This window comes from Serinus canaria, chromosome 18 (genome assembly GCF_022539315.1).
Source record: "Serinus canaria isolate serCan28SL12 chromosome 18, serCan2020, whole genome shotgun sequence".
In the NCBI taxonomy this organism is placed as follows: Eukaryota; Metazoa; Chordata; class Aves; order Passeriformes; family Fringillidae; genus Serinus; species Serinus canaria.
In genome coordinates this window covers 7,423,979-7,449,732 of record NC_066331.1, presented here as the reverse complement: position 1 = coordinate 7,449,732, position 25,754 = coordinate 7,423,979, and the positions used below count along the sequence as shown (strand labels likewise).

General features: G+C 41.0%; 2 protein-coding genes across 10 annotated transcripts in view; one reads left to right on the top strand and one right to left on the bottom strand.

Annotated features, from left to right (window-relative positions):
- Window positions 1-1,485: 1,485 nt before the first annotated feature.
- MFSD11 (major facilitator superfamily domain containing 11) lies at window positions 1,486-20,199 on the bottom strand. Its single transcript, XM_009094478.4, has 14 exons — window positions 19,969-20,199; window positions 19,606-19,776; window positions 18,041-18,096; window positions 16,944-17,051; window positions 16,414-16,493; window positions 16,219-16,315; window positions 14,479-14,537; window positions 12,289-12,430; window positions 11,447-11,487; window positions 10,629-10,694; window positions 8,494-8,619; window positions 7,469-7,643; window positions 6,338-6,473; window positions 1,486-5,818 (listed from the first exon to the last, which is right to left on the bottom strand). The coding sequence occupies exons 2-14, from the start codon at window positions 19,699-19,701 to the stop codon at window positions 5,651-5,653; spliced, it is 1,350 nt and encodes a 449-aa protein (XP_009092726.1). The 5' UTR covers window positions 19,702-19,776; window positions 19,969-20,199; the 3' UTR covers window positions 1,486-5,650.
- A 2,706-nt stretch (window positions 20,200-22,905) lies between these two features.
- The window catches only part of SRSF2 (serine and arginine rich splicing factor 2), a 4,836-nt gene continuing 1,987 nt past the window's right edge, over window positions 22,906-25,754 (top strand). For 2 of the 9 annotated variants that reach the window (XR_007779004.1, XR_003945214.2), the window contains exons 1-3: window positions 22,908-23,747; window positions 24,284-25,051; window positions 25,704-25,754. The exon at window positions 25,704-25,754 is cut by the window's right edge. Coding sequence is in view for 4 of the 9 variants with exons in the window: in XM_030232296.2 (XP_030088156.1) it covers window positions 23,386-23,747; window positions 24,284-24,587 (666 nt within the window). In the remaining 5 variants the exon portion in view is untranslated. Of the gene's footprint in view, window positions 23,748-24,283 lie in introns of all 9 variants that reach the window. The other 7 variants (XR_003945216.2, XM_030232298.2, XR_003945213.2 and 4 more) reach the window with 5 other exon arrangements.

Here is a 25,754-nt window from a genome sequence, read left to right as displayed (position 1 = left end):
ACAGAATGACTGATTTTTTTTTTCATTTAAGGCACAAACCTTCTATTTTTTCTTCCCTTCACGATTAACTTTGAAGAGCAAACTCCTGAATGTCCTTTTATCCAAGACTCAAAGGGCTGTGCACAGCAAAAGTTAACCTGCAAGGTTCTTTTCTATTTGTTCACATAAAGGATTGTACAGTCAGGTACTGAATACAGATTCTTCCCCTCAGAAATCAGAATGCCAAGGCCATCCAAAGATCACACTGGTGAAACCACAGTGGATTTTGGCCCATCTGCAGATTACTAAGTCTGGAGGGAAAACTGCAGCAGGCAGAATTCATCTGTACTGGCCTCCTCCTTGTTACCCTGAGCATCTTCACCTCTGCAATTGAATTATTTCATGTATTACCCAGGCACATGAGAGGCAGCAGAGCTGTTCCCTGCTGCTCCATCCATTCCCCTCAGCTGCAGGATGGAGCCTGCACTGAATCCTGACTTTGAGCCTGGACAAAGCCCTCCACAGCCACATTTCAATGTAGATAAACAGGACACAAGCACTCCACCACTCCCAGAGATTTTCTTAAGTCTTTCAGACCAGACCACTCGAGTTAAAAGGAAAGTAACTGAAATCGTGGGGAAGGATACTAGGAAAGGAAACAAACAAAAAAACCTCAAAGCAGCATTTAGACACTTCTCACCAACAGCATGGGTTTCCCTAGGACGGGCTCTCAGACAGGACAAGGCTGAAGCAGCCACTGGTTTCCAGGAGAACTTCACTGGTGTGTCTGAACCAGAACGAATCATTCCCAAAGGACTGCTCAGCCCTAACCAACCACTTCATTTCCCTAAGCTGGCTCTTCCAAAGCACTTCCAAGAGCCACCCTTCAGGCTGTCTGTGACAAGAGCAATCCCGACAATTTAACGAGCCTATTACCAAAAACAATGCCTGTAATTCGCTTTTCTTTGCGTGCCTGTGGCCACGAAAGGAAGATCAGTACACTCACTGGAAATCAGAGTTCCAATAGGGATAATCATTGTGTGAGCCTCCTCCCAATTACCACCAATTCCCACCCAAGGACACCTTTTAAAGGTAAAAAAGTTGCCATCATTTAGATTTCTGTACAGTGTCAAAATGTAAATAAAAGAGAAAGGAGAGCTTGGAGGAAGACTCTCAGCAGCTGAGATAACCAACTTAACAGAGGCACTATGGACTAAATAGAAATGTCAATTTCTAATGCACAACTCAGTTGAACAAAGCACCCCCTTCAAATGCCCACTGAGACTAATTCTCACTTCCACATTTGCTCTTTAGTGCATTTTAAGGATGTTTTCCCCACTCTTATTGCTGCTTCTCTGTGGTACTAACAACCTCTGAAAAGAAATTTATCAAGGCACCATTCTGAATTTATTCATGATAATCATGAGCCTCAATCTTGTCTTTGAACCAGCAAGGTCATATCAGAAGGGCAAGGTCCTTGTAAAGCAGCAAACATCCCAGTTCAGCTCCATCTCTAAATTATTATCTTTTATTATTTCCACCTGCATGTTAGACAGGGATCAAGGAAAACATGGTATTAACTTCTGCTGCCATTTAATTAACACTTGTGGGTCTCCAAGGAAAACAGAGGTGTGGATAAAGCCTTCAAACATACATTTCACCAGGAAAATTAATGGTTGTGATGGTAAGGTCGTGCCTTGACTCATACACTTGCACAGTCTGGGTCCAGGGTGGTGTTGTGGCTCCTGGCATGATGCTGAACATTGCATTTCCTATTTATACTGACAGCAAACAATTCATGTGTGCCCTAAAATACAGAATTTAGTGCCCTGCTCACACAGCCCTCTGTGCATTAATTGCTGGCACTTAGGCTGGAGTCCAGGGAACCACATTCATCAGCTGAAGTAAACTTAGGGAATTCCAAGAAGGTCCAGAGGAACTTGATTAACTCAGTGGTCCTGAACTTATGGCCTTGTACGCTTGAATTATTTTTCCATAAATCACAGCAAACCCCGCCAGGAAGTTCTCTCCCCAGTATATTTTAAAATGGTCACAAACATTCAAAGAACTTCTTTTTCATAACTGTACCACAAAAGGGTTTCTGCTAAGACAGGGACCTTGGTTAAGGATTTTTGGGAGTTCCGGTTGTTTGGGACTTTTTTTTTTACAACCCTTAAGAGTTCAGCAGTACCTGCACAACATTTTAGATTTGAATTTTTTTTTTTTTAATATTTTCTTACTTATCTCAACTTGCTAACATGGATTGTACCTAATTAAATTAACACAAAAGTAATTAAACTACACAAAAGTAAAACCACATAATTAATTAGGAAGGAAGTCCACAATTCTGGAAATTCTCAGTCCATGCATCAAAATCCAACTGGCAAGACAAAATACAGGTATGTTTGTATGATATTCATTGAAGACTAATTTGTAGCATTTTATTTGGCACTCAGTTGTCAAGAAAAGCAGTTTTCATTTCTTGTTTAGCATTTGTTTGAAAAACATGAGGATGTGATATTAAATCAAGATATTAAACCTTAGTAACATCCTAAAAGAATGAGGGAAAAAATGAAAGAGGACTTTTTAATAAACCAAAGCAACTTCATGTATAATTTTGCTTATAAAGATGAAATCTGTAATATAAAACAAACCCACAGATAAAGCAAAATCCTTCTTTTCAAATCCCTCTTTATTTAACAGTGAGCTCCCAATTCAGATTAACATGAAATTGTTCAAAGGCCACTGAGGTGAAATGAAGGGGCTGCAGCCTCATGGCTGCTAAATGCTGATTAACAGATTAAGAGATGGAATAATAAATGGATGTCAGTGTTACTGTTCTTGATATACACCAAAAATTTCAACCAAGTGAACAGCTGTGTACATTGGAGAGGATCTTTCACCTCTTGGCATATTAAAGAAATGTGAATAAGTGAAAAGCAATCAGATGTCATCAGCTGCCTGAATAACTGAGGCCTCTCTCTTCAGATCAAATGTCAAAAGCAATACTTATATAGTTAATTGTAAAAAAGAATAGCTATCCATGATGCAGCTTGGAGAGTGCCATGATTTCTTGTAAATCTTGTCACAGAGCAGTAACAGTTCCCTTTAATGACCCTATAAATAGTTCTGAGCAGCTTTCTGAGATATCTCTTTCTGAGATTATGATACTGAGTCAGACCAGAGCAGAGAAAAAGAAAAAAGTAAAGCATCAGATTCACAGAGGTACTGAAAACCCACAGGTCCTTGTTCATTAATATCCCTCTGAGTTGGTTTCAAAATGCTTTTTGAAACTACATAAACTTAGCACTTTATATTTCTGATAAAATAGTTCATATAATTCTTATATGGCAAATGAACATCACAGAAGTTCATCATTAAAAGGGGTCAATTTAAAAAGCAACCTCATGAGAGCCATAACCTACTTACAATTAAATGACATTGTTTAAAAAGCACTTACAAGTTACTCATCACCACAAGATCCAAAAATCTATTTTTCCCCCAAATACACTGTAAGAAAAAACTGCTCCTTGTAAGCTTTCAAGTCCTCTCATTAAGGTGATGGGGAGAACAGGGTTTGGAGGAAAAAAAATTCAGTAATTCCCTATCTGGGAAAAAAAAAGCTCTTTATCCCCTTTGGTACTCTGGACAAAATGCAAATGTGTAGCAACAAGAGAATTTTAATCAGTGGCAGCACCCTTTAATCCACACATTTGTAGTGCTCAGTATATAAAAATCATATGCTTCAAATTGCAGGATAACAGGAGTGGGAGAGAGAGAGGCTTTGCAGAGCTGCTGGTCCCATTAATCACATATTGATTGAACACTGAATGCTTTTTCAGGCTGCCTGACAGATTGGAATGGCTCTGGTAACCCCACACTCAAATCCATGTTCTGCCTCATTCTCTTTTACATCATTCATTAAATCTCCTGGGAATACACACAAACCTCTCTCTGCTGCTTGTCCTCACAGATTTCTCAGCTTGCTGGATGTTCAGGTGCCCTCTAATCCTCCCATTAACACCTTGCTGATCTCACAGCAAAAACCTGCAGTGAATTTAAAAATCCCTTTCACCATCCCTGGGAATTTCAAAATCCCTTTCTCTACCCCTGTAAAAAGATGGCCCTGGGCTGTTTGGCTGTGCTCCACTTGTGACACTGCTCCTGGAGAGCAGAAGTGACAGCAAATGTCACAGGAGATGCCACCCTCCCTCCCCAGGGTTAACCTTGGGAGCTCCTACACGGTTACAACAAGTGGGAGCTACTGACATGTTAAACAGTCTTTTTAAACTTGTCTTTAAAGACAAGGCATTAACATTCTGACTGGGCATAAAAGAAGGTTGGTGAATTGTACTTTTCTAAAAATAGCTCCATGGAGTGTCTAAAAACACCTTCTGAGTGTTCCATGCCTGCTCTCTGCCCACCAGACAAACACAACTGCCAGTACTGCAGAGTTTTATGTAGGCAGATGAAGTCAGGGTGAGCTGCAGTCACTGCCTGTTACATCACCTATAACAGTTCTGGATTAAAATTTAGTTACTATGCCTGTAACCTTGCTTTCCTCTTTGGTGGAGTAAGATTACACTTCAATTACACTTCAATTTTCCCAAAACAGACTGAATAAAACAACTTAGGACAAGTGTTTCAGGTTATGCAGTAGAATAAATACTGTAACATTATTCTGACAGTTCACATTGTGAGACTATTTCTATTTTTAAAAGCTGTCTTAGTGCTCCCATCACAGATTTCCAGCATTGATGAAAATGTCATTGAACTCAAAAAACCTGTTTGGGATTCTGGGAGGGAAGCTGTGGATTCTGGTCCTCCATGGATTCTGGTCCTTCACAAAGCACTACCTGAGGAAGGTTCAGCACCTTTCCCAACACAGCTCAATTCTGAGATGCTGGGCCAGAAGCTGTTTTCCACCATCAATATTTCACCTTGGGATCCCACCCTTAAGATAGCCAAGGGTGATTTCTTCAAATTCTTGTAAAATCTACCATGTCCCACAATAACCTGATTGATTTCCTTACAAAAAAAAAATAAAAAAATTAAAACACCAAACCCAAAAAAGCCCACAACAGAAAAAAAAAAAAAAAAAAAAAAACATGGATCTGACAAGCACATGAAACAGATTAATAAACAAATAGCTGGGAAACAAGGAGCTGAGGATAAGGCAACATTTCCCACAGAAATACTCCCTCACATCTAATTGTTGAAAAATTCAATGCCAAATTGATTTCTCAGCTGTGCAGACACAATCTGCAATATAATCTACCTTATAAAAATATCACTCATTCAATACAGGAATTCAGATGTCTGCAGAACTAGAATATAGGAAAAATAATTTGAGGGACAAAACCCCAAACTAATTCTGTAGTGCATGGTAGAGTGAAATTAGGCAATTACATTCGGTAAGGGACATCTCAGAAGAGAATTGTTCAATACATGGGTCCCTACATTTCCTTCCATTCCCAATACCAGATTTTTAACAACACAATACCACGCTCAGATGGCCAAAGCAAGGAATAAAAGCCTTTCAAATGTGGCATTTTTTTCCCTCCTGTTTCACATTCAGTTGGACTGATGTAGCAGCTTCCTCCACTCAACCTCTGCAGCAACTTCCACCTTTTGACCTTCCCAAACCCACGTGCTGTTCCTCCTACAGGGATCAGATGCTGCTGTAGTCTGAGCCACGGGCAGCCAGGGCTGCTGCTGCTCCCCACTCCACAGTGAAGAAGGTGATTGTTCCAAAGAAGCCCACCAGCACCATGATCAGGAGCTGCCACTGCAGCAGGAAATAGTTGCTGTAGAAATAGGCAACTGCAGCACAGATGGACTGAGAGGAAAAACAAAGTGAAAAGATTATCAGTGGAGATTTCCAGGCTGGTGCTGCTACAGAAGGATTATCAAAGTGACACAGAGACACTTTAATATGAAGCACTCAGAATGCTTTTGTAGTAGACAGAGAATCTGAAGGCTTCATTATTCCTCAACATATGTCTCAGCGTGTCCCACAACAGATTTAGTTTTTACTTGTTATTTAAACAGCATCCAACTGTAGAAAATGATCACCAAACTCCAAAGTGTTTGTACCATTGCAAGCTGGTATTTCAAATGGTAAAACCACCACCAAAATCTCTGGTATTTCAAACCACTTTTGTCTAGAAACAGCACAGACAAATCTTTAAGATCATAGCCCAGGAAAACTGTTTCCAGCTTCACAAAACTATTTTTCACCAAAATTCAGCATGAAATAATTTGCAGAAACATTTTTTTCAGCTCATTAAGAAGCCAAACACAGTATTTCAGTAACATCCCAACAATCCTACTTCCAAAAGGCTGTGTTAGGCAATACCTGAACAAACTTAAAGATGGCAAAGGCAGGAGCACTGTCCTCTGAATACAGGAATCCCAAAATGCTGAGGAGCTGGGTGTTGAAGCAGCTGTCCCCCAGCCCCAGCAGGAAGCTGCAGAGCATGGCCACCTCTTTGCTGAAGGAGAAAGCAATTCCAATTTAAAAGCCATCCCTTCAAACAGCTCACACATCTATAAACTGTTCCTGGCAGGCTTACTTGGAAAGTGGGAATGGAAGAAAGTTATCACACTTTTAATTTCCCCAGAAAAGAGCTGGGAATGCCTGACTTGGCAAAAGGAGTCATTTCATCAGCTTTAATTTCTTCAATGCCAAGACTTCTGTTACTGTTACCTGCAGTCAATTCTGCACTGAATTAGAATCACTAAAATAAGGTTTCAGTGCTTGGAGCCACAAAACCCACACAGCAGTGATTAAAAGCTGAGGCACATGGTGAGTTCAAAAATCTGCAGGAATATTAGAGAAATACCAATGCATCTGGCAGAAAAATACTCCAGCTAAGACCAGTCACCTGCACAGGCACAAATGCTTAGAACTGCCAGTTAGCAGCTGGGTCTGCAAAACTGACAGCACAGGATTTTCACACAAATTGGTAAAAATAAAGCCCAAAAGAAAGTTGTAATAGTGAGATAATAAAGCTTTCTACATTCTTCCCCCAAACACTGAGTGCTGTAAGGGACAGGCTGCAGTCACAGCAAGTGGAACTTGGCAATAAGCGCTGGAAGACTTTAAAAACCAGTGCAACAGGGCAAGGCTGGTGCTCCCTCATGTAAAACTGAGCCCAAGACTGTTTTAAAATAAACTGAATTCTCAACACCCACTGCAATAGATGCTGGTCCTGCTATTGTGCTACATGTCAGAAACATCAGTTGTCAAGTGACACAACTGCTATTATTCATCCCCAGGCTTTTTATTCTTATGCCATTCAAGTTCCTAAATTGGGTGCACACTGGTGGAATATCTACCTCTAACAGAAACAGAATTCCTGAAAGCTTCTTCCAGGGAGTTAGTCACTACACAGAAAAAAACTTCAAGAAATTTTCTGTAGAGAAACAAGCTGTTTTATGCACATCCTGAGTAACAGCAGCCAAAGGCAAAAGAAATCCCACATACCTTGGAATCATATAAGCAACTTGATCTGTTCCTTCCATAGGAGCAATGGGGGCATCATTTGGCATGTTGAAAAAGATTAAATAAAAGGCTATGAAGTGGACAAGGATGCCCAGCATCACCACTGGGTTCCTGCCAGAGCGACTCTTCTTGCTCAGCAAGCCAAAGATTCCTCCCCCTGCAGGAGCAAAGGGGAGAGAATTGAATCAGAAGTGGAGAGTTAAATACTGACAATTTCAATTATAAACGTTCCCACATTGGATAACAAAGGTTGACTGACATGCAAACAGCCCCAAGGAGTTTGCCAGGGAAATGGGGCAGGAGATTGATCAGATGGGTGCTGATGAACATATTTCAGCTTTTGGCAAGTATTTAACCAGCAGCTCAGGACTGCAACATCACTAAGTGAAAATGGACAGCCTGTGCTCAGCTCTTAATTGAAAAACATGCAACTCAATGGATCTGAGCTGCTAATGAACAGTGGGTTTTTGTTAAACACCTCAGTACTTGAGTCTACAGAAAAAAAGAAATATTTACTTAATGAATATTACTTGTAGCCAAATTTATTCAAATATCACATCTCATTTAACACGGGCAAACTTTTTAAAGAAAGAAATCCTTAGTGTAAGCATTTATTCAAAAAATTTAAAATTATATCACTCAAGAAGTAATAAAAATGCAAACATAATACTATTTCAAAATAGCATTTAAAATAGCAAAATGGTTTAAATCCCCTAATAACACTGCAGCCCAGTGTTTCTCACATTTGAAATCTGTCTATTCCTCCATAGAGGAATACAGAATATTAGAATTGGTCTACATCCACTTTACAAAGTGTAAGGTATAATTCACAGTGCAGTGAGGAACCACAGTGCCAATTATATTGCTACTATTTCATTTTGGGCTCACATAATTATTGCTGGAAGCTCCAAACACACTACTGAGTTAAACACAAAAAAAAAAAAAAAAGTAATAACTGCATCAGCTTAATCCTTTTTGTTGTCAAAAGGTAGCAAGTTTAGACTCACCCAAGATTTCTCCAATACCAATAAAAATACCAGAGAGACCAATCAGGCTTTTCTCTTCACTGCCAAACCTATTCACAGCACCAATGCACGTTCCATAGACTCCAGAAAAGAATGTCAACACCAAACCTTGGAAGGAAACCAAAGAGAACTGACAAATGCACTCTCAGAACAGTCATGAAAAAATCTTTATGTTTAAAGGCTGGTTTGCCCTCAGCTATCTTTCAAATCATGTATTTAAATTAGACGGGGGTAATAAAAGCAAAGAGGGACTTTTAAACTATGTAATTATTATATTCTTCTATACCAGTTCCTAAAAACCACATTAGAAAAGTGACACTCATTGGTGTCACAGGCACTCAGGTTCAGTGCTGCTACTCTTGACCCAACACCTAAAATGTTTATATTCAACAATATATAAAATAGAGGTTTATATTTGTTTGTAATAAACATTTATGTATTTATATTTGGTTATATTAAACTATTAATTTATATTTCTACTTCTACAAAAACTCTGGAATTTTATCAAATAAAAAATGCCACATGAAATAACACAAAGGAACTGAAGAAATAAGGCACAAATTCATTTCAGTTATGGCATTCCTAAAAGTCCCTGCAGCCTCAAATACCAATAAGGAGCTAAGAATCCTAAAATGAACTTTTTTATACATACATAATGAATTTAAGCTGAGAAAGAACAATTGCTATTTCTTTTAAATCCTCTTTCTTTCTATTGCCATTAGCGTGAGGAAAGGTGACACCACAGACCCAGCTAACATTACCATGAGCAACCATTAGTATAAAAATATCAACTCAATAAAAAAGTGTATTTAAAACAACACAAAATGTTACTCCTACACAGAGAAAAACAGCTTAAAATAACTTTCTCATTTATATCCTTTGCTTTTTGGCTACAGCCAAATGCTGGTACAGCTCACCCTGCCCTGCCGGGATGAACTGCATGGCTTCAATAACAGGGGTGCACTTGGAGCATCTTAATTCCAGTAATTTTGGAATAAAAGCCCTTGTTGGCCTTAGGGAATTTTCTGTTTTCCTACAGAAAGTAGCAACACCAACCCAGATCCAGAAGATGGCAGCAGATATTTTTTTCCCCAGTCTGGACTGATTTATTTTTATGCCACCTGTAAACCCAAATTTCAGGATAATCAGGCAAAACCTGACTGACTCCCTTCCCTTGCTATCTTGCTCCACATTCCCATCCCCAGAGGATGGGAATGTAAACTAATCTGGGTTAACACAACACTGGAGATGCTGTGCAGTAATTTGTAACTCAGATTAGTGGCTGGAGCAACCCAACTCCAGAGTTACTCCTGCTGTTTCTCTACCAGGAGCTGCTGTAAACTGCAATGTTGATATTTTGTTCACATCTACATTTTTCTTTTCACATAACAATAGTTTTTCCTAAAGGTGACTCAGAGCTTAGGTTCTGAAAGTGCATCTATTTTATAAAAAAAACTAATTTGACCATGAACAAAGCTACATCTGAAACCATATAAAGAGAAAGAAACCCCCCCCCCAAAAAAAACCTCGAGGATTTTATAGGGTTTTTTGGTGGAAGAATCACTTATATGACAAAAATACATTTTTATTTTACAACTCATACATTGGTCCAAGGTTGGAAGACCAAGTTTAACTAAAAGTTACTAAAAAGAGTGAAAACTCTTGCCACAGCAAATCCTATTGATAAAAACAGCTGGTAATTTCTAAGCTGGTTCCCAATAGACCAAAGAGTAAAATGCAGAGCACTGGGAATCTCCCATGCCTTAATGAAGGGATGATGTACAAACAATCCTTTAATTCAAATGCAATACAACTGCATTAAACAATCTCCAAACTATTGATAGTGCAATATCAAATCTCATAAAAGCCAGCTCTGTAAATTTTGCCTCTCACTTTGGGACCCAGAACTTTACTGAACCAGCACCTGCAGGTTTGGATGCGCCCCTCCTCCTGGACAGAAACATTCACCAGAACACAGAGACATCAAGAGTAACCCAAAAATAATTAAAATATCCAAATAATGTGTGCAGAGATATGGATTTAAATTCCAGTCTGGGGTTAAAATTCCAAACAATGTCCTGCCAGTGCTCCATGGTGAAAATCTGCTGGCTTCATACCTGTGTAGGCTGTGGTAACACTGAGAAGCAGCATCTCTTTGGTGAAGCTCAGTGTAATAGATTTCTCTGTAAAGAAATAAAAAAGAAAATTAATAAAACTTCTGAGGATACTACTAAGATAATCTACAGATACTTTTGTTCTTTGCTTAAAGCAAAAATTGGTTATTATACAAACTGTGTATTAAAGTTTTATTTACTGTTTATTACAGCAGAGTGCCAAATAAACCAACCCCAATCTGCCATCTAGAAGAAATGTGCCATCCAAAAATTGTATTTTGTAAGAAATGCAGTGGGGGAAATATTAAAGAGGAGATACAGAGTTTTCAATTATCAGACAATTTTCTGCTCTCTGTATTTTTGTAGTCTCAGTTCATGGCAACTGTCTCCTGAAAGGATAAATAGATTTTCAGTGAAGATCCCCACATCCTCACAACAAACTAAACAGTCTCAGGCAGAACACATCAAGCTTCAAAGGGAACTGCAGATGCTTCAGTTCTAAATTGTTAACTGGTGACAAAATCAAACACTCTATCTGACTTCTTTTTATCTTCATATGTTTGTTGATTTTTATTTTTCAGTCTCACTGCCTTTCCCAAGGAGTAACCTGCTCCTTTTGTGCTCATATGTACAAGGACACTGTTGTAAAGCAGTTTGGATCTGAAATCACATCAAAGGAGAACACTCCAAGTCTCTCCTGGACCACTCAGGTATGTGATTGAAGTGGTTTGTACATGATCACATCATCAGCACAAACACAGAGAGCTGGCAAGGAGATGCCAGGTTCTGCTGAAGTAACTCTTATGTGAAATTGTACTTACTGAAGGCAGCCACTGCTCTCATCATTTTGTTTCGTGCAGACCTGGATAAACAAATTATTTGGTCAAAATGGAAGAGAATAACCACACTTTATTGCTGTGCTGGAAGGCACCTTCATTTTTCAAACCTTCTGTACATTTTCTAGCCCTGCACTATATACTGGAATATGCCAATGTATTTTTTAAAGTTTCTGAGATCTAAAGTAACCACAAAATCTATTTGCTGCCTGCACTAGTGAATGCTTGCTTAATAGAATCTTTCTTTTGAACGTTTTTAGCTTTCAACATTTTTTCCACAGGCATGATCACTGATGTTTTTCTAACATTTTCATTGTTCTTTAAATAAAGCAAAAATATTTAAGCTGATGCCTCAGGCAAAACTGCACTGAATCTGTGTAACTGTGCATTTCTAATGTATTTATCAGGGTGGAATATATATTTAGAGAAGAGAGAAAAAAACATGTTCTAGTTTGTAAAACAACCCATAAAAAAGGTGTTTTTTCTGTTTATTCCAGACTTTCAAATGGACTGATGAGGGCAAGATAAATAATAATCAGCGGAGAAGAGGTGAAGGGTGTCTTTTGCAAGGCACTTGCTTATCAAAGGCAAAACTTCATGTGCAGTACTGAACTTCACCCCTGAGAATATTATATATCTAGAACATTATTTCTCATATATTCTCACTGTTAAAACACAGGCACTTTTCAGTTAAATCTGTGAATCCACCAGATTGCTGCTAACATTCCTGTTCCCAGCACAGAGGGGAAGTGAATGCACAGTGTTCCTCTGCAGAGCAGGAGCACAAACAGGAGATGTGTCAACATCTTATTGCCACCAACACTTACGAGCTCTCCCCCAGGATTTCATTAGTGGAATCATCATCCCCTGGAGCTTTTGTGTCCTCTTGTTTCCTAATCAGAAAGAACAGAACTGTGCCCACAAGACTGATAACAGTCAGAGCAATGAAGACAGTTCTGCGATCGCTCTCTGTGGAAAAACAAACAAGAGCCATGACCAGATGTGCAGAAGAGATCCAAACCAATCCAGCTACCTTCCAACAACTAACACACACATGCTACAGTGTTTAACACACACTAATTTTCTAGCTTACCTTCCACATGGAGCTGCTGGCAAACTCCTGTCTCAGTTTTATGGCGCTAATAAAATATCAGCAAATTAAAGAGGTCCCTCGCATTCTCTGCCATGCAAAGGCAATGACCAAGGAGCAGCCAATTAAAGGAAGTGCATAAGTTATTAGCAGAAGAAAGTACATCTTTGAAGACTTATATAATTCAGACTGGACACAAACTGCCCCAAACCCCTTCAGATTTCTAAGAGAATCTCTTGACCAGCATCAGAACCATGAGCACCATGACACCATAAACTGCAGGCATGAAAACCACCAAAACCTCAGTAACTGTCACAGCAGCTGGAGGGGGCAACTCTGCTAAACAAGCTGGCTACTGCAGCACAGCACAGTCACATCCAATACAAAAGCCACCCCCAATTACCAGTATTAAGCAGGGAAAAAATCCAGTAACAGCAACCAGTTGTGACTGAACTAATGCATGACCCTGAAGATATTACCTATGCTTGTATTTACTTCCCTCTTAGCTCAACAGCAAATGCAAACTTGTCCTAAAAATAACTTGGCTATGATCACAGATCCAAAAGAGAAGGTGTGCTTCACAGCTTGAAATGACTCTGCTATTTTTATATAGGTAGTAAAATAAGATTTGATTTTTAGATGCTATTTGAATTTTAAACGCTGTTAGGGTTTGATATAAAATTTTCTAATAAAGAGGAATCTCAAGACAATTAAGATGGAAGGATGTGTAACAGCAGAACTGCCTGATAGTTAATTGCTCTGTTCTGTGGTTAGCAGCAGAGCAGTGAAGTTTGGAATGCACAGAATTTGAGACTCCCCCCAGGTTCAAAAGTGTCTCCAGTATTTCCAATAACACTTAAACCTTTGTATTACAGGTGAGAGAATGCAGAAAATGACCTTTGAATTTAGCCAGTGTGTCATTACCAAACCTGTATTTGTGGAGAACCTGAAAAGATGGAGCTAACAGAAACCAAGGAGTGAACTGTTCTCTCTGTTCTGTTATTTCTGAAACCTGATAATTATTGTTTAAAAGTCAACATCTTATTCCTGATTGACCAGAGCAGAATTAAATCATCTGTTAAAGGTTAAAAGATTGACCATTCCAGTAGATATTCAACATTAGGACTAAATAAGGAAAATTATCAGTAATTATAGAACAGGAAAATCAAACTTATCTGTTTACAGAGCACCAGCTTCCCAGCAACACTCATTTTTGGTTATTAAAATCTATTTTCACCACTTTTCTTAGTGAATTCCCACCGCCCTGCTTTGCCTGGCCTAAACAGTTGACAGAAATCTTTGGTTTAAAACCAGAATCTCGACACTGTCTGGCTCAAGAACATGAAGAAAATCTACTGTTCTTCAGTTCCTGCTCTTTGCCAGTCAAGCACAACATCAAATGGAAAAAAATACAGCATTAATTACAATCCCATCAGGAAGTTCATCTTCTAAACTATGCCAAGTAGGGAAGAGAGTTCTTTCACCAGTCTCCCAGCAGTGCTGCCTCATCTCAGCCTCTCCCTCCAACAGTGCTTTGTGCCAGCACAATCAATGCAGACATGAAGTAAAATCTGAGATGGTTTTCCTTTGTTTTCCTTTATTTTATAGCTTTATCAATCTCCAATATGATTTAAAGAGCACTCCACACCAGGAGCTTACTCTGGAATAGGACAGTGTGTACAATATTACACATACAGCCAGAACACTTTCCCCAGGTGTATTTTGGCACAAATGTGTCTGTGCAGGGAAAATCCCAGAGTACCCATGGTGGAAAATCTCCAAGAAGAGACTACCTACAATAAATTGGAAGAGGGAAAAAAAAAGTCTGCTTTTGTATAAGCTTCCTGCTACTTTGGAGCTCATTATTTCATCTGTTAATTCATGCTACTGCATTTAAAGGTTGGCCATATAAACAAGCAGTACCCACCTGATATGTGAGTTTTTCCTTGCCAAGCCAAGTATATATACAGATTTCCAAAAATCAAGCTGCAAACAAAAAGAACAAAGGTCAACAATATATTCCATGAAAAAAATAGGGTTGTGGCACCACATTAGTATAATTTTATACAAAAACAAAAAAAACATCCCAAAGCTGTGCAATCGTGAAAGAAATAAAGACATGAGTCACTCTCCATGTCAACTGCTTCTATATAAAACTCAAACTAATTTGAGGATTCTGCCCCAAAATGCTGGCTATTCATTTTTATCAGTCAAGACACAAGGTGGTGGCAAAAATGAAGAAATCTGCATCAAAGTTGCTTCTAATTTTGGAAGCATGTAGGTTAGAAAGCTGACATATTTCTGGAGGTGATTTTGTAATACTTCCTTTGCAGGGTCATGTGTTTTGTCTGAGGTATTGCTCAGCTCAAGGAAATTCTGTGTCCCTAACTACCATTTCCCAAAATACAGTCGTTCTGAAGAAATGATTTTAAACAGTTTTAAAGCAAATTTCCCTCTTATTGACCCCTGTATTTTACTCACTGTAAAACCTACAATGAGGTGGCTTTGTGGAATTTGCTACTCTGATAACATACCGAGGGGTTAATTCCGGAACTGAAAACTTTAGAAACACACAGTTTGATAAATGCATGCTGGTTCAGGCTGATGTTCTCCCAGCCCTGGATCCCATCCCCACAGCAGCATTAGCAATGCAGGCTCAGCACCCTAAGCATTTCTGCAATTCATTCCCCTGGTTATCTCCCAGATATATATTCTGGGAGAATATTCAGGATTGCTGCATTACAGGTGGTAAAAGGATCTTTCTTCAGGAACCATTTGTACACCTGTCTCCCATGAATTTGTTTGATTCCTTTTCAATCCTGCTCACACCATCCAACTCCACACATTCCCAAGGCTGCAAGCTCCAAAAGTTTAATGACCCACTGTAAAAAGCACTTTATCTGTTTCAAACCAGTCCCTCCTCACTCTCACCCAGTGACCCAGTTCAGCACTGCAGCATTTGGTGAGCAACAGTTCTACACTCAGCTCCCCTGCTGCCCACATTTTGGGTATAATCCTCCTCAGCTGCTGATCCTCCACAGGAAGGAGTTCCAACCTTTTCAGTCTCTCCTCAAGCCATCAGCTCTATCTTCTTGTATAATTTCATTTTTTTCTCCATATCCTAATTGTAGTACACTCCCATGAGAGACATTAACTATCTCTGAACAAAACACTTAATGGCCACAACACACCACTCCCTGCCTTGTTCTCACTGCCCTTCTTGATGCTGAGCGTTTTGTTGATTTTTTTGTTGAGTTGAGCACTCAAAGTTTAATAGCAGAGAGCCATCAAAAACAAGATTTCTTTTCTGGCTTCTGACTGCCAGGTCCAACTTTAGTATCTTCACCTTGGCAGTGAGAACCAGCTCTTCCCTCAATAAAGGACACAAATTGGAACAGCCCCCCACAACCAACAAGATTGCTGTTACATTCCTCAAATGCTCCCCTAGCAGAAATATGTCTTTTTAGCAGCTGAGATTGCAATTCTCAGCTTACTCTCATTCCCTGTTCTGTAATGCACAGCACCAATAAAAACATTGCTTCCATCTCTCCTTCCCACTGACTGCAAGGTTCTAGGGGAGTCATTTTTAATGACTCCCATTTATAAAAAGATGCAAAAGGCAGAATGTGAACACAACCAAAAAAAGAAATTAACAAATAAAGCTTACCTGAACTGTAGGAGTGCCCAAAATATTCCACTGTTCCTTCCAATGGTGTTTTCATCAGAATTTTCAGTCAAGCAATTTCCCTGGGCTGTCCAGAGGACTGAAACAGACAGAATATATTGGTCAGGAAATAAAAATATTTTAAAGGTATATTCAAATCTCATTAAAAATAGTCAGCAGAGTAAGAACAATGCTTACCAGCAGCTGCAATGCCAATAAGCACAGAGGCAGTGTAGAAAGCCCATGTAGCTGGCTGGATGAAGACTGCAATGTACAGGCTAGAACAGAAGAGATCAGTTATTGAATACTGACCTAAAGTGAGCAATGCTCTTCAACAATCAGATGCCTCACTTAGGTGCTTCTAAATCAGCTACTCTCCCCCTAAGGAATGTTGAAAAACAGATAAAAAAAAAAAAAAAAAAAACATTTTTCAAATGTATGTGAAAAATCTTTTTACCCTTCTAAGTACATGGAATTTTTTTTTTCTATTGTTATTAATCTGAGACCATAACCTCAATTCCACAGTCAGCAAAGTCTGGAAATGATGTGGAAGAAAATGTGTTGCTTCCAGTAGGCTGAAGTACTCTGCAGTTAAACACCTGGAATACCTCTTTGAGAGGCTTTGCTTAGCCAGTACAATTTCATGTATGGCACAGAAGCTTTACATGTGAAAAAAATTAAAGAAATATTTCCAAGGGAGCAGGCAATACCTCAAAATTAATACTTACCTATAAAACACACCACTAACAACCATGGAGAATTGAGGTCCCACTATTGCAACCAGTGAAGGTGATATAAGATTTGATGCAGACAATACTCCATAAATAATGGACATGCTACAAAAATTAAAAACAAAGAGTGTCAAATACTTAAAATAAAATATAGGCTAAAATATGATTAAAGAGTGATCAGTGGATTTCAAAATATCCAGTTAAGTACATGCATAACTTAACAGCAAAACTTCAATGGTTCATTTCCCTACTTTCAACATTTCCCTACTTTCTTCTATTCCCTTCACCCATGGCACTCCACGTGGGAATACAGGAGTGAAGAGTATTCCCTGGATTGCTGAGCAGAGTCCAAACTACTGCAGGCAATGACATCTTGGAATTTACAGCATGCATTTGTCAAACTGCCTGAACAGCAGTTATTGTATTTTGAACCCTGTAAGTCTAGAGGAGAATGTTCTAGAACCTCATTTATCTGTCAATGAGGTTTTCATCTTCTGCCAAATACACCACAGAAATTTTACAGACATATTTTTTGCCAGTGGCATTTTTAGTTTAAATTAAGACAGTAAACCCTTCAAAGGAGCAATGAGTTTTTCCTACAGGCCAGATTAATTTGGCATGGAAAAGGTCCCTGATCATGCCTGACAAGTTTGACTCTGCCAGTGCAACCAAGAGAAATGCTTTTTGTGGCTTTGCTTGTCTTCTCTGACTGCTCCTTTCACATTTGAGTTGTATTTCCTGAGAGCTGATCCACACCACCTGTCCTACACAAACACTGTACAAAAGCAAACAACCAAGGCCTGAGTTAGTAGTTTGATTTATTTTTAAATTTCCACCTTCTTTGCCTCCTAAGGTAAAATGTTGAGAATGTGATGACAGTGGTTTTTCACCCTACAAAGAAAACATGCAAACCAGATATGTAGTTCAACTGGAATAATTCAGAGCAGAACTGTGAGAAGCCTGTTTTAAACTGCTTTAAGTGTGTCAATAAATTATGAAGTCAGCAGAACTCTGCAATCTCTTGAGACTGTCTCTCTACTGTAACTAAGTTCACCCTGCAAGGAGCAAAGTAAGAAGAAAATCTGTGTAATTACCTTGTGTAGCCACTGCCATGGAAGTCTGTGTTGTTTAAATTCGTGATAACAGTTTGCTGTGAGGAGAAGATCATAGATTGTAGTATGTTAGAATCTATCTTGTATTTTGAGAACATCTGCATCTGTTTGAAGTCAGTATCAAACATTAGAATGATTCATTAATACACACCACAAAGTACTTAAAAGAATTTAAAATGTTAATTACAACTCACACCACCTCCACAACAAAGATGCAGGAGATACTTAGCAAGGAAACATCTATGTTTGAAGAAGAAATTAGTATTTTATTATTAAATCATAACTTCATAAGATAGCTAAAATACTTCACAAAACTTATCTTTCACTTAAGACCTTTCTTATGTAGATAGGTATGACTATATTCATTTTAAAAGTGGGGAAAAAAGGAGAAGTTTCAGAATAATCTTAACTTGACCTAACTATGAATCTCTGATAAGAGTTTCCACTCTTTGCAGCTTCTTGTTATTTCCCTGTTCCTTTTTTTTTTCCCCTTTAATCAGCTTTAGTGATCATGAGACCATGCAGTTAGTTGGACTGGCAGGCAGATCTGATTGAAAGTCACTTGAAAATACTTTTATGACAATGAATTACATGATTGCATGATCACAAAGTCCAATTCAGTGAGGTGCTAAATTCATTGCAGAATTTCTGAGATTGTTGGGCTGCACTAGAGAGCTCACAGAAAGTATCACACTGCACTGAACAAAAACTACCCCAAGTAGTTATTTCTGTAATAGTTCTGTCTTATTCTGTAATATTCTGTCTAAATATTTCTGTAATTTTCTGTAATGCAGTGAAGGACATTTATATGTCTGAACCCAGCAAGGATCCTTCTTGCATGCAAGAAAAGAGCTATGGGCTCAAAGGGGATGTTGAAATCTAACTGCTCTGCAGGAGCAGAACTAACAATACTGAAAGCAGCTCAGGAAGTTAAAGGGCTAAACCTGTCAGTAACAGGAGTCTTAAATTTAAATAGTAACAGTAAATTTGGATTATGCTGTGCAAAATGTTTGCTCTGCAACGAGATACTAAATAGCAGCAAATAACTCCTTCAGCTGGAAGGTGACTTGGCAGTTTAGCAATTGTAGAAATCTATTTGTCAGGTGTCATCCTCATACTCCCCCTCAATATCTAGTTCATTAGATTATGAAAATCTTGTTAATAATAGAATGGTTAATAATAACTTATGCAAATATTTTGAAAGGGATGATATAGAATGTGCAAGACTCAGTGTAATTCAATTGTCTAACATCACAAGTGGTAAAGCAGACAGTATTTTGAAGCTCAAACATTTTATAAGATTATTTTTCTACTTTCCAAGCAGTCAGGCTCAGTTTGAAATGTAACTATGCTATCTTAAAGAGATAACCTGCTGAATTATTTGGTTAAACACCTTAATCTACTTCAAACTAAACCAAAAGAAGATAAATGTCAAAGTATCTCACACATTAGGAAATCCCAAATAAAGCAACACTAAAGCACACAAAAGACAAGCCAGGATAAATAGCTGAGACAGAAACGTGGCACGATTTGAAAGTGACACCCACCGCGATATTTCCACAGGATTGGAAAGCAGTGAATATAAACATAAATGAGACTCCCAAAATAATGATGTTGAAAAGCTTTTTTCCTTCTGGAGACATTTTGTGTATTTTTTCCAAGTCCTCAGCTTCAGTCTGGAAAAACTCTTCTTTCTTTTAAAAGTTTCCTCTTAACCTCTGTTAAAAAAAAAAAAAAAACATAAAAGAAAGCAAGCTTCAAAAATAATTATTAGCTAGGGCTACTTATTAGCTGCTAGAAAACATCAATTAATCAAGAATCCTGGTAACCCTTTTAAATAATGTACAACAAAACTAAAAAAATAAGAAGGTGTGGTAGAAAATCCTGTGGAAGCCCAGGATTCCCTGTACCTGTTCCCATGAAGTTCCCAAGGCTGACTGCAGGGTGTTACTCCATGGCATCCCTTTCTCCAGAGGAGCCGCTTTCCCAATGTCGAGCAGGTGAATGGGCTCAGCTTCTCGGCATTGCTGAAATCAGAATTGCGGTCCCCGGCCTCTCAATCACCTGACGAAGAGAGGATGAGCCGCTCGCACATTTCCATGCACTGCCCAGGAAATAAAGAACATTTCAGTGTCTCGATCAGCTGACCAAGCCCTGAGAGCCCTTGTGCACTATGGGAAATGCAGTTTTAGCAAAGCAACCTTTTCCTGTTTAAAGCGGTGGGACTCTCCCAGTCCTTAAAATAAAGTTATTTGTACCGTTTGTTGAGAATTGTATTTTCTGGCCACTAAATAACACCTGGCAAAAAACAAAACAAAAAAAAAAAAAAAAAAAAAAAAAAAAAAAAAAAAACAAAAACGCCGACGCCGTTAGTATTATGAGGAAGTTGACACTGACCAGACAGAATCCTGTATGTGCATGGAATTTATGCATGGTGTATGAGATGTATGAATATGCAACAGGTTATTGTTTTTAAGGGTTAATTCTCTGTTAATGTGTGTCCTTTTTCGGGCTTATTTTGCCCAGAAAAAGGTACCTGGACACTGTAACTCTTTGTTTCTATTGTCTCATATTGTCCTAATTTAAATTATCCAAATTATTATTACCCTAATTGTATTACTATTTTTATAACCATTCCATTACTATTAAACTTATAAAATTTTAAAAACAAGTGATTGGCGTTTTTCAAGAGAGCATTTCCAGCAGGTCATGGGGTGATGCTGCCCCTCTGCTCAGCCCTGGCCAGGCCTCCCCTGGAGCAGTGTCCAGTTCTGGCCTCCTCGGGATGGGAGACACGGAGCTCCTGGAGCAGGTCCTCCTTTGTGGAGGAGCACAAAGATGGTCTGGGGACTGGGGCATCTCTGTCCTGGGGAAAGGCTGAGGGTGCTGGGGCTGAGAGGGGCCCTTGTCCCTGTATGTCTGCAGGGAGGAGAGAGCAGGGCCCAGGCTCCACTCCAGGGGCCCAGCAACGGCACCAGAGGCCACGGACACCGAGTGATGCCCAGGAAATTCCACCTAGACGTGAGGCAGAACTTCTTCCACCTGGATGTGAGACAGAACTTCTTCCCTGTGCAGTGCCCAAACCCTGAACAGATTGTCCAGAGAGGGTCTCGGTCTCCTTCACTGGGGATATTCCAGAGCCATCTGGACAGTCATGTTCCATGCACTCTCTAGGATGACCCTGCTGGAGCAGGGACCTGACCCACCCTGTAGCTCTGTGAAATACAATCTGCACCCCAGCCAGAGTTACATATATTTAATGCATGCATTACATGATCTTTTAATTCCTAAACAGTATTTTTTTAAATGTCAGTGTTTTGCAAAACAGCATGTTTGGAGGAAAGTCTGTTTGATTATTCAGAGGCTGCTTTACAAAAATGCAATTAAAACATCAAGATGAGGGGTCTTAACACAAGAAAAGCTCTCTACTTCCTTTTCAATATTATTAATTTGTAGTAGCAGAATTTTAAGATCCTCTAGAAATAATGTCCCACTCTTGTCTTTTCTCCCTTATGCCAGTACAAGCTTCCATCCTGCTGCACAGCAAACTGGGCTGGTGGGCTGGAACAATTCCTTTGGCAACAACAGCAACGTGTGTTGAAGTGACTGAAACTAGGAAACTGTCTTCTGTCATTTTAGGAAAATCACTGTAAAGATAAACTTCCAATTTCTCCTTTGAAAAAGGGTTGTAGCAGATGAAACACAGAAATTTTTAATCAAAACTCTCTGGTATAAAAATGGAATAAACATGAAGCAACCCAAAAAATGTCAAACCAGTACCATTTTATTTGATTTCTGAAGTCATTTGTAGCAGGAAGTAAACTGTTGCTTCTGGATTTGTATTCATGGCACTGTTTATTTTTATACTTCTTCAGTGAAAAAAAAAAAAAAAAAAAAAAAACAAAAAAAAAAAAAACAACAAAAACAAACCAAAACCTAAATACAATTAGAGTAAAACTAAGAATTTAAATTCTAATACTGAAATAATTTTCATATCAATACTGCCATTGGATAAAACAGAATAGAATAAGTCTTATTTCTATTCTTTTTTTCACACAGTGTTATGGAACAACTGGGTAGAAACTTTCAAAATTGTTTTGAGAATGAGAACCAGGTATTACAGCCAGGAGTTTGGGCATTTTTTTCATGCCTGACGTGACAGAGATACAGCTTTTGGGATGGGGGGAGCAGCTTTCTCGGAGTCCCTCGGACTCTCAGAAGTTGCTTGTCACCCTTACACAGGGGCTGAGCAAATCTTCTCCCACAGCACGAACTTGCACAGCGGGCCGATGATGAGAAGGATTTTAGTATTTCCCTGCTCGGCTCTCGCAGGCACCGAGGAGCCGGCGGGGACCGCCCGGGCCGCGGCGCGGATCCACCGCGGCACATCCAGAGCTGGCGGGGCCGCGGAGCCTTCCTCGGGCACCGCTGCCCGCAGGGATGATGGAGAGCCCGCGGAGAGCCTTCTCCAGGCTGCCCGGCCCCTCACAGCCGCCACTGGCACGCAGCGGAGCACGGGCAGGAAAGGCACCGAGCTCCCACGGCAGCTGCTCCGGGAGAACAGCTCTGGCAGACCCCGGCCCCACTCCCCTCACGGCTCTCCCCTCCACGTCCGCCATTTTAAACCGTCCCCGCCCGCCCGCGCCACAAGCGATTCACTTCACCATCGCTTTTTATTCCAGCGGCGGGGTTTTGTCGCCCCTCTCCCTCACCCCCCCCCCCCCCACACACTGCTGTGCCCTAATTTATTTTCTTTTTATTGTTATTGCGATTTTGGGGTGAGTTTTTTTACGGTTTTCAACACATTGTTCAAAAATTTCCCCGCCTCCACCGAGCCCTTCCGGGTCACGGCGGCGGCGTTTTAACAGCCACTTTCCAACGGCAGGGCGAATTATTAATTTAGAGGGGGATTCCCCACGCTCCCTCCGGGACCACCTCGGGGAAAAGAAGGAAAAAGGGATCGGGGGTCGCTCCCGCGGCGCCGCGGGCGGGGCGGTGCAGCGTTTCCTTCCGGGGCGCCGCCGGCCATTTTGTGGCGTTAAGCCGCGCGCGCGGGCGGTTCCCTCTCATTTCCTCGTCGCGGCGGGACGGGGTGGCCGCTCCTGGCGCTTCGCTCCGGCCTCGGGCCGCCCCTCGGACCCTGAGGTGGGTGCTGCTCCGTGCGGACCCCGCGACTTTCCCATATGCGCTGTAGCTCTCCTCCTTTTTGGACTCGCCCCGCGGCGTGAGGCGCGTCGCCCTCAGGGCCGCGCCGGCTGCTGACCCCCTTGAACCCCTCAGGTTTATTCTCTTCGTCCGCCGCCGCCCCTTAGGGGCTCCTGCTCACCATGAGCTACGGCCGCCCGCCGCCCGATGTGGAGGGCATGACGTCCCTCAAGGTGGACAACCTGACCTACCGCACCTCCCCGGACACTCTCCGGAGGGTGTTTGAGAAATACGGCCGCGTGGGCGACGTCTACATCCCCCGGGACCGCTATACCAAGGAGAGCCGCGGCTTCGCCTTCGTGCGGTTCCACGACAAGCGGGACGCGGAGGACGCGATGGATGCGATGGACGGAGCGGTGCTGGACGGCCGGGAGCTCCGCGTGCAGATGGCCCGCTACGGCCGCCCGCCCGACTCGCACCACAGCCGCCGCGGGCCGCCGCCCCGCCGGTACAGCAGCAGCGGCTACGGCCGCCGCAGCCGCAGGTGAGCGCCGAGGAACGGGCAACGGAGTTTGGGTAGTAAATGAGATGAACCTCTGCTGTGCGCCTGTGCAGTGGGAGCCGTTTGTTTTCATGTTGGTTGCCTAGAGAGGTAGCGAGGTCTCCGTCACTGAACGGTAGGGACATAGAGTTGAGCCATGCGCTCTAGGCCGATCCTGCTTAAGCAGAGAGATTGGAGAGGGTGACCCACTGTTGCCCCGTCCAACCGGACTGATCCTGGCATTCTGTGCCCTTTATCCTGTGAGTTTCGCGGCGAGGCTGGGAAGAGGAAGTGGGGGGTTACTAGAGGTTTACTACCACAGGCACGTGGGGTTCCCTCGGAGTGGAAGAGTTTTGCCCTATAGTAGGTTTAGCCCCCGGCCACTCACTCTGAACAATGGCGCCCTCGTAACACTCACTTTCTTGCCCACGTGCGTCCTGTTCTGCCTTCCCTGTCCCGCAGCACTCGCTCCAGTCCGTCATCCGTGAGCAACTTCTAACGCGCCCTTTTTTTTTTTCTTTCCTCCTGGTGTGTTTTAGCCCTAGAAGACGCCGTCGCAGCCGATCTAGAAGCAGGAGCCGCTCTAGGTCCCGCAGTCGGTCCCGCTACAGTCGATCCAAATCCCGGTCTCGCACACGCTCTCGGTCTCGCTCCACCTCCAAGTCCAGATCTGCCAGGAGATCCAAGTCAAAGTCCTCATCTGTCTCCAGATCCCGATCCAGGTCAAGATCCCGGTCCAGATCTAGAAGCCCTCCCCCTGCCTCAAAGAGGGAATCCAACTCTAGATCCAGGTCTAAGAGTCCTCCTAAGTCTCCAGAAGAAGAAGGAGCTGTATCCTCCTAGGAACATGGTAATGTACCCCGGGATCAGCACAGGATGCATGTTACTTTATTAGAGCACTTAGGTGGGGTGTTGGGTAGTTCTTGGAGCATTAATAGCCTGAACCAAGTGAATCCTAGTGGGGCACATTGTTAGTTGTTGGTTTTGGTTTTTTTTTTCTTGAGCAGTGAATTTTTGGTTATTGATTTAGGGAAATTATTACTGAAGGGTTTTCTACGGAGAATTTTTTTTTTAAACGGAGAAAATGTTTTATTGCAAGATTAATGCCTTGGTTTTAATAAAATATTGTATGAGACACAACCTATGATGAAAATGACTATTTCTTACTGTATTTATCCAACATCTGCATTTTCCCCTTTAAAGCTGCGGTCTCCTGTTTGCTAAAAGAATATTGGCCAGTATTGCAGATTTTAACTGATTTGGCTGATCCTCCAGGGACCAGTTTCTGTGGGCGTGTGTTGGAGCAGGTTTGTCTTACACTGTTAAAGATACACTATCCTTTTAGAACGGAAGATCGGTTCAGTGGCCATTGTACTGACTGGAGGTAATAACTGTCCTAGAAAAGTGGTAAATTCCTTGCAACGAGAAAACCACGGAAACTAGTTTTTCCTCAAGTCGACATCTTTGAAGAGGCATCTAAGGATACACCGGGTGGGGAAAGGATAGTGTGTCTTTAACCCTTCAAACTGTTTGGTCCTATTTTTTAAAAGGAAAGGGCCTGAGCTAGCTCTCGAGTTAGATAATTGTAGCAAAATTAGTCACATTTTCGGTTTTGAATGCTAATTAGAGATTAGTTAAGTCTTTATGAAGAAGTTTTAGTTTTGTAATTTTTATAGAACTCTGAATTGAGTGGTGAACAGGCTGAATTGAAGTTAATGGTGGCTTGAACTACAGCCTGGTGCTTATTCTCTTTTGTAACTAAATATTTTGACCAAACTTTACATTTGGCCTCTGAAATAAAGCAACACACGGGGGGAGGTGGAACACTGTGGAAATTCCTAAAACTTAATTAAATTAGTCAAAGCCAGTTGAAACACAACTAGAAGTATCCCTGAAGTCATCCACACCCAAAATGGACAAGGTAGAAACCTGGCTGAATTTTTCTCTCTTCAAACCTAGATGCTTCAGCTAAATGAGAGCCCAGATAAAGGACGCCTTTGGGGGGAAAAG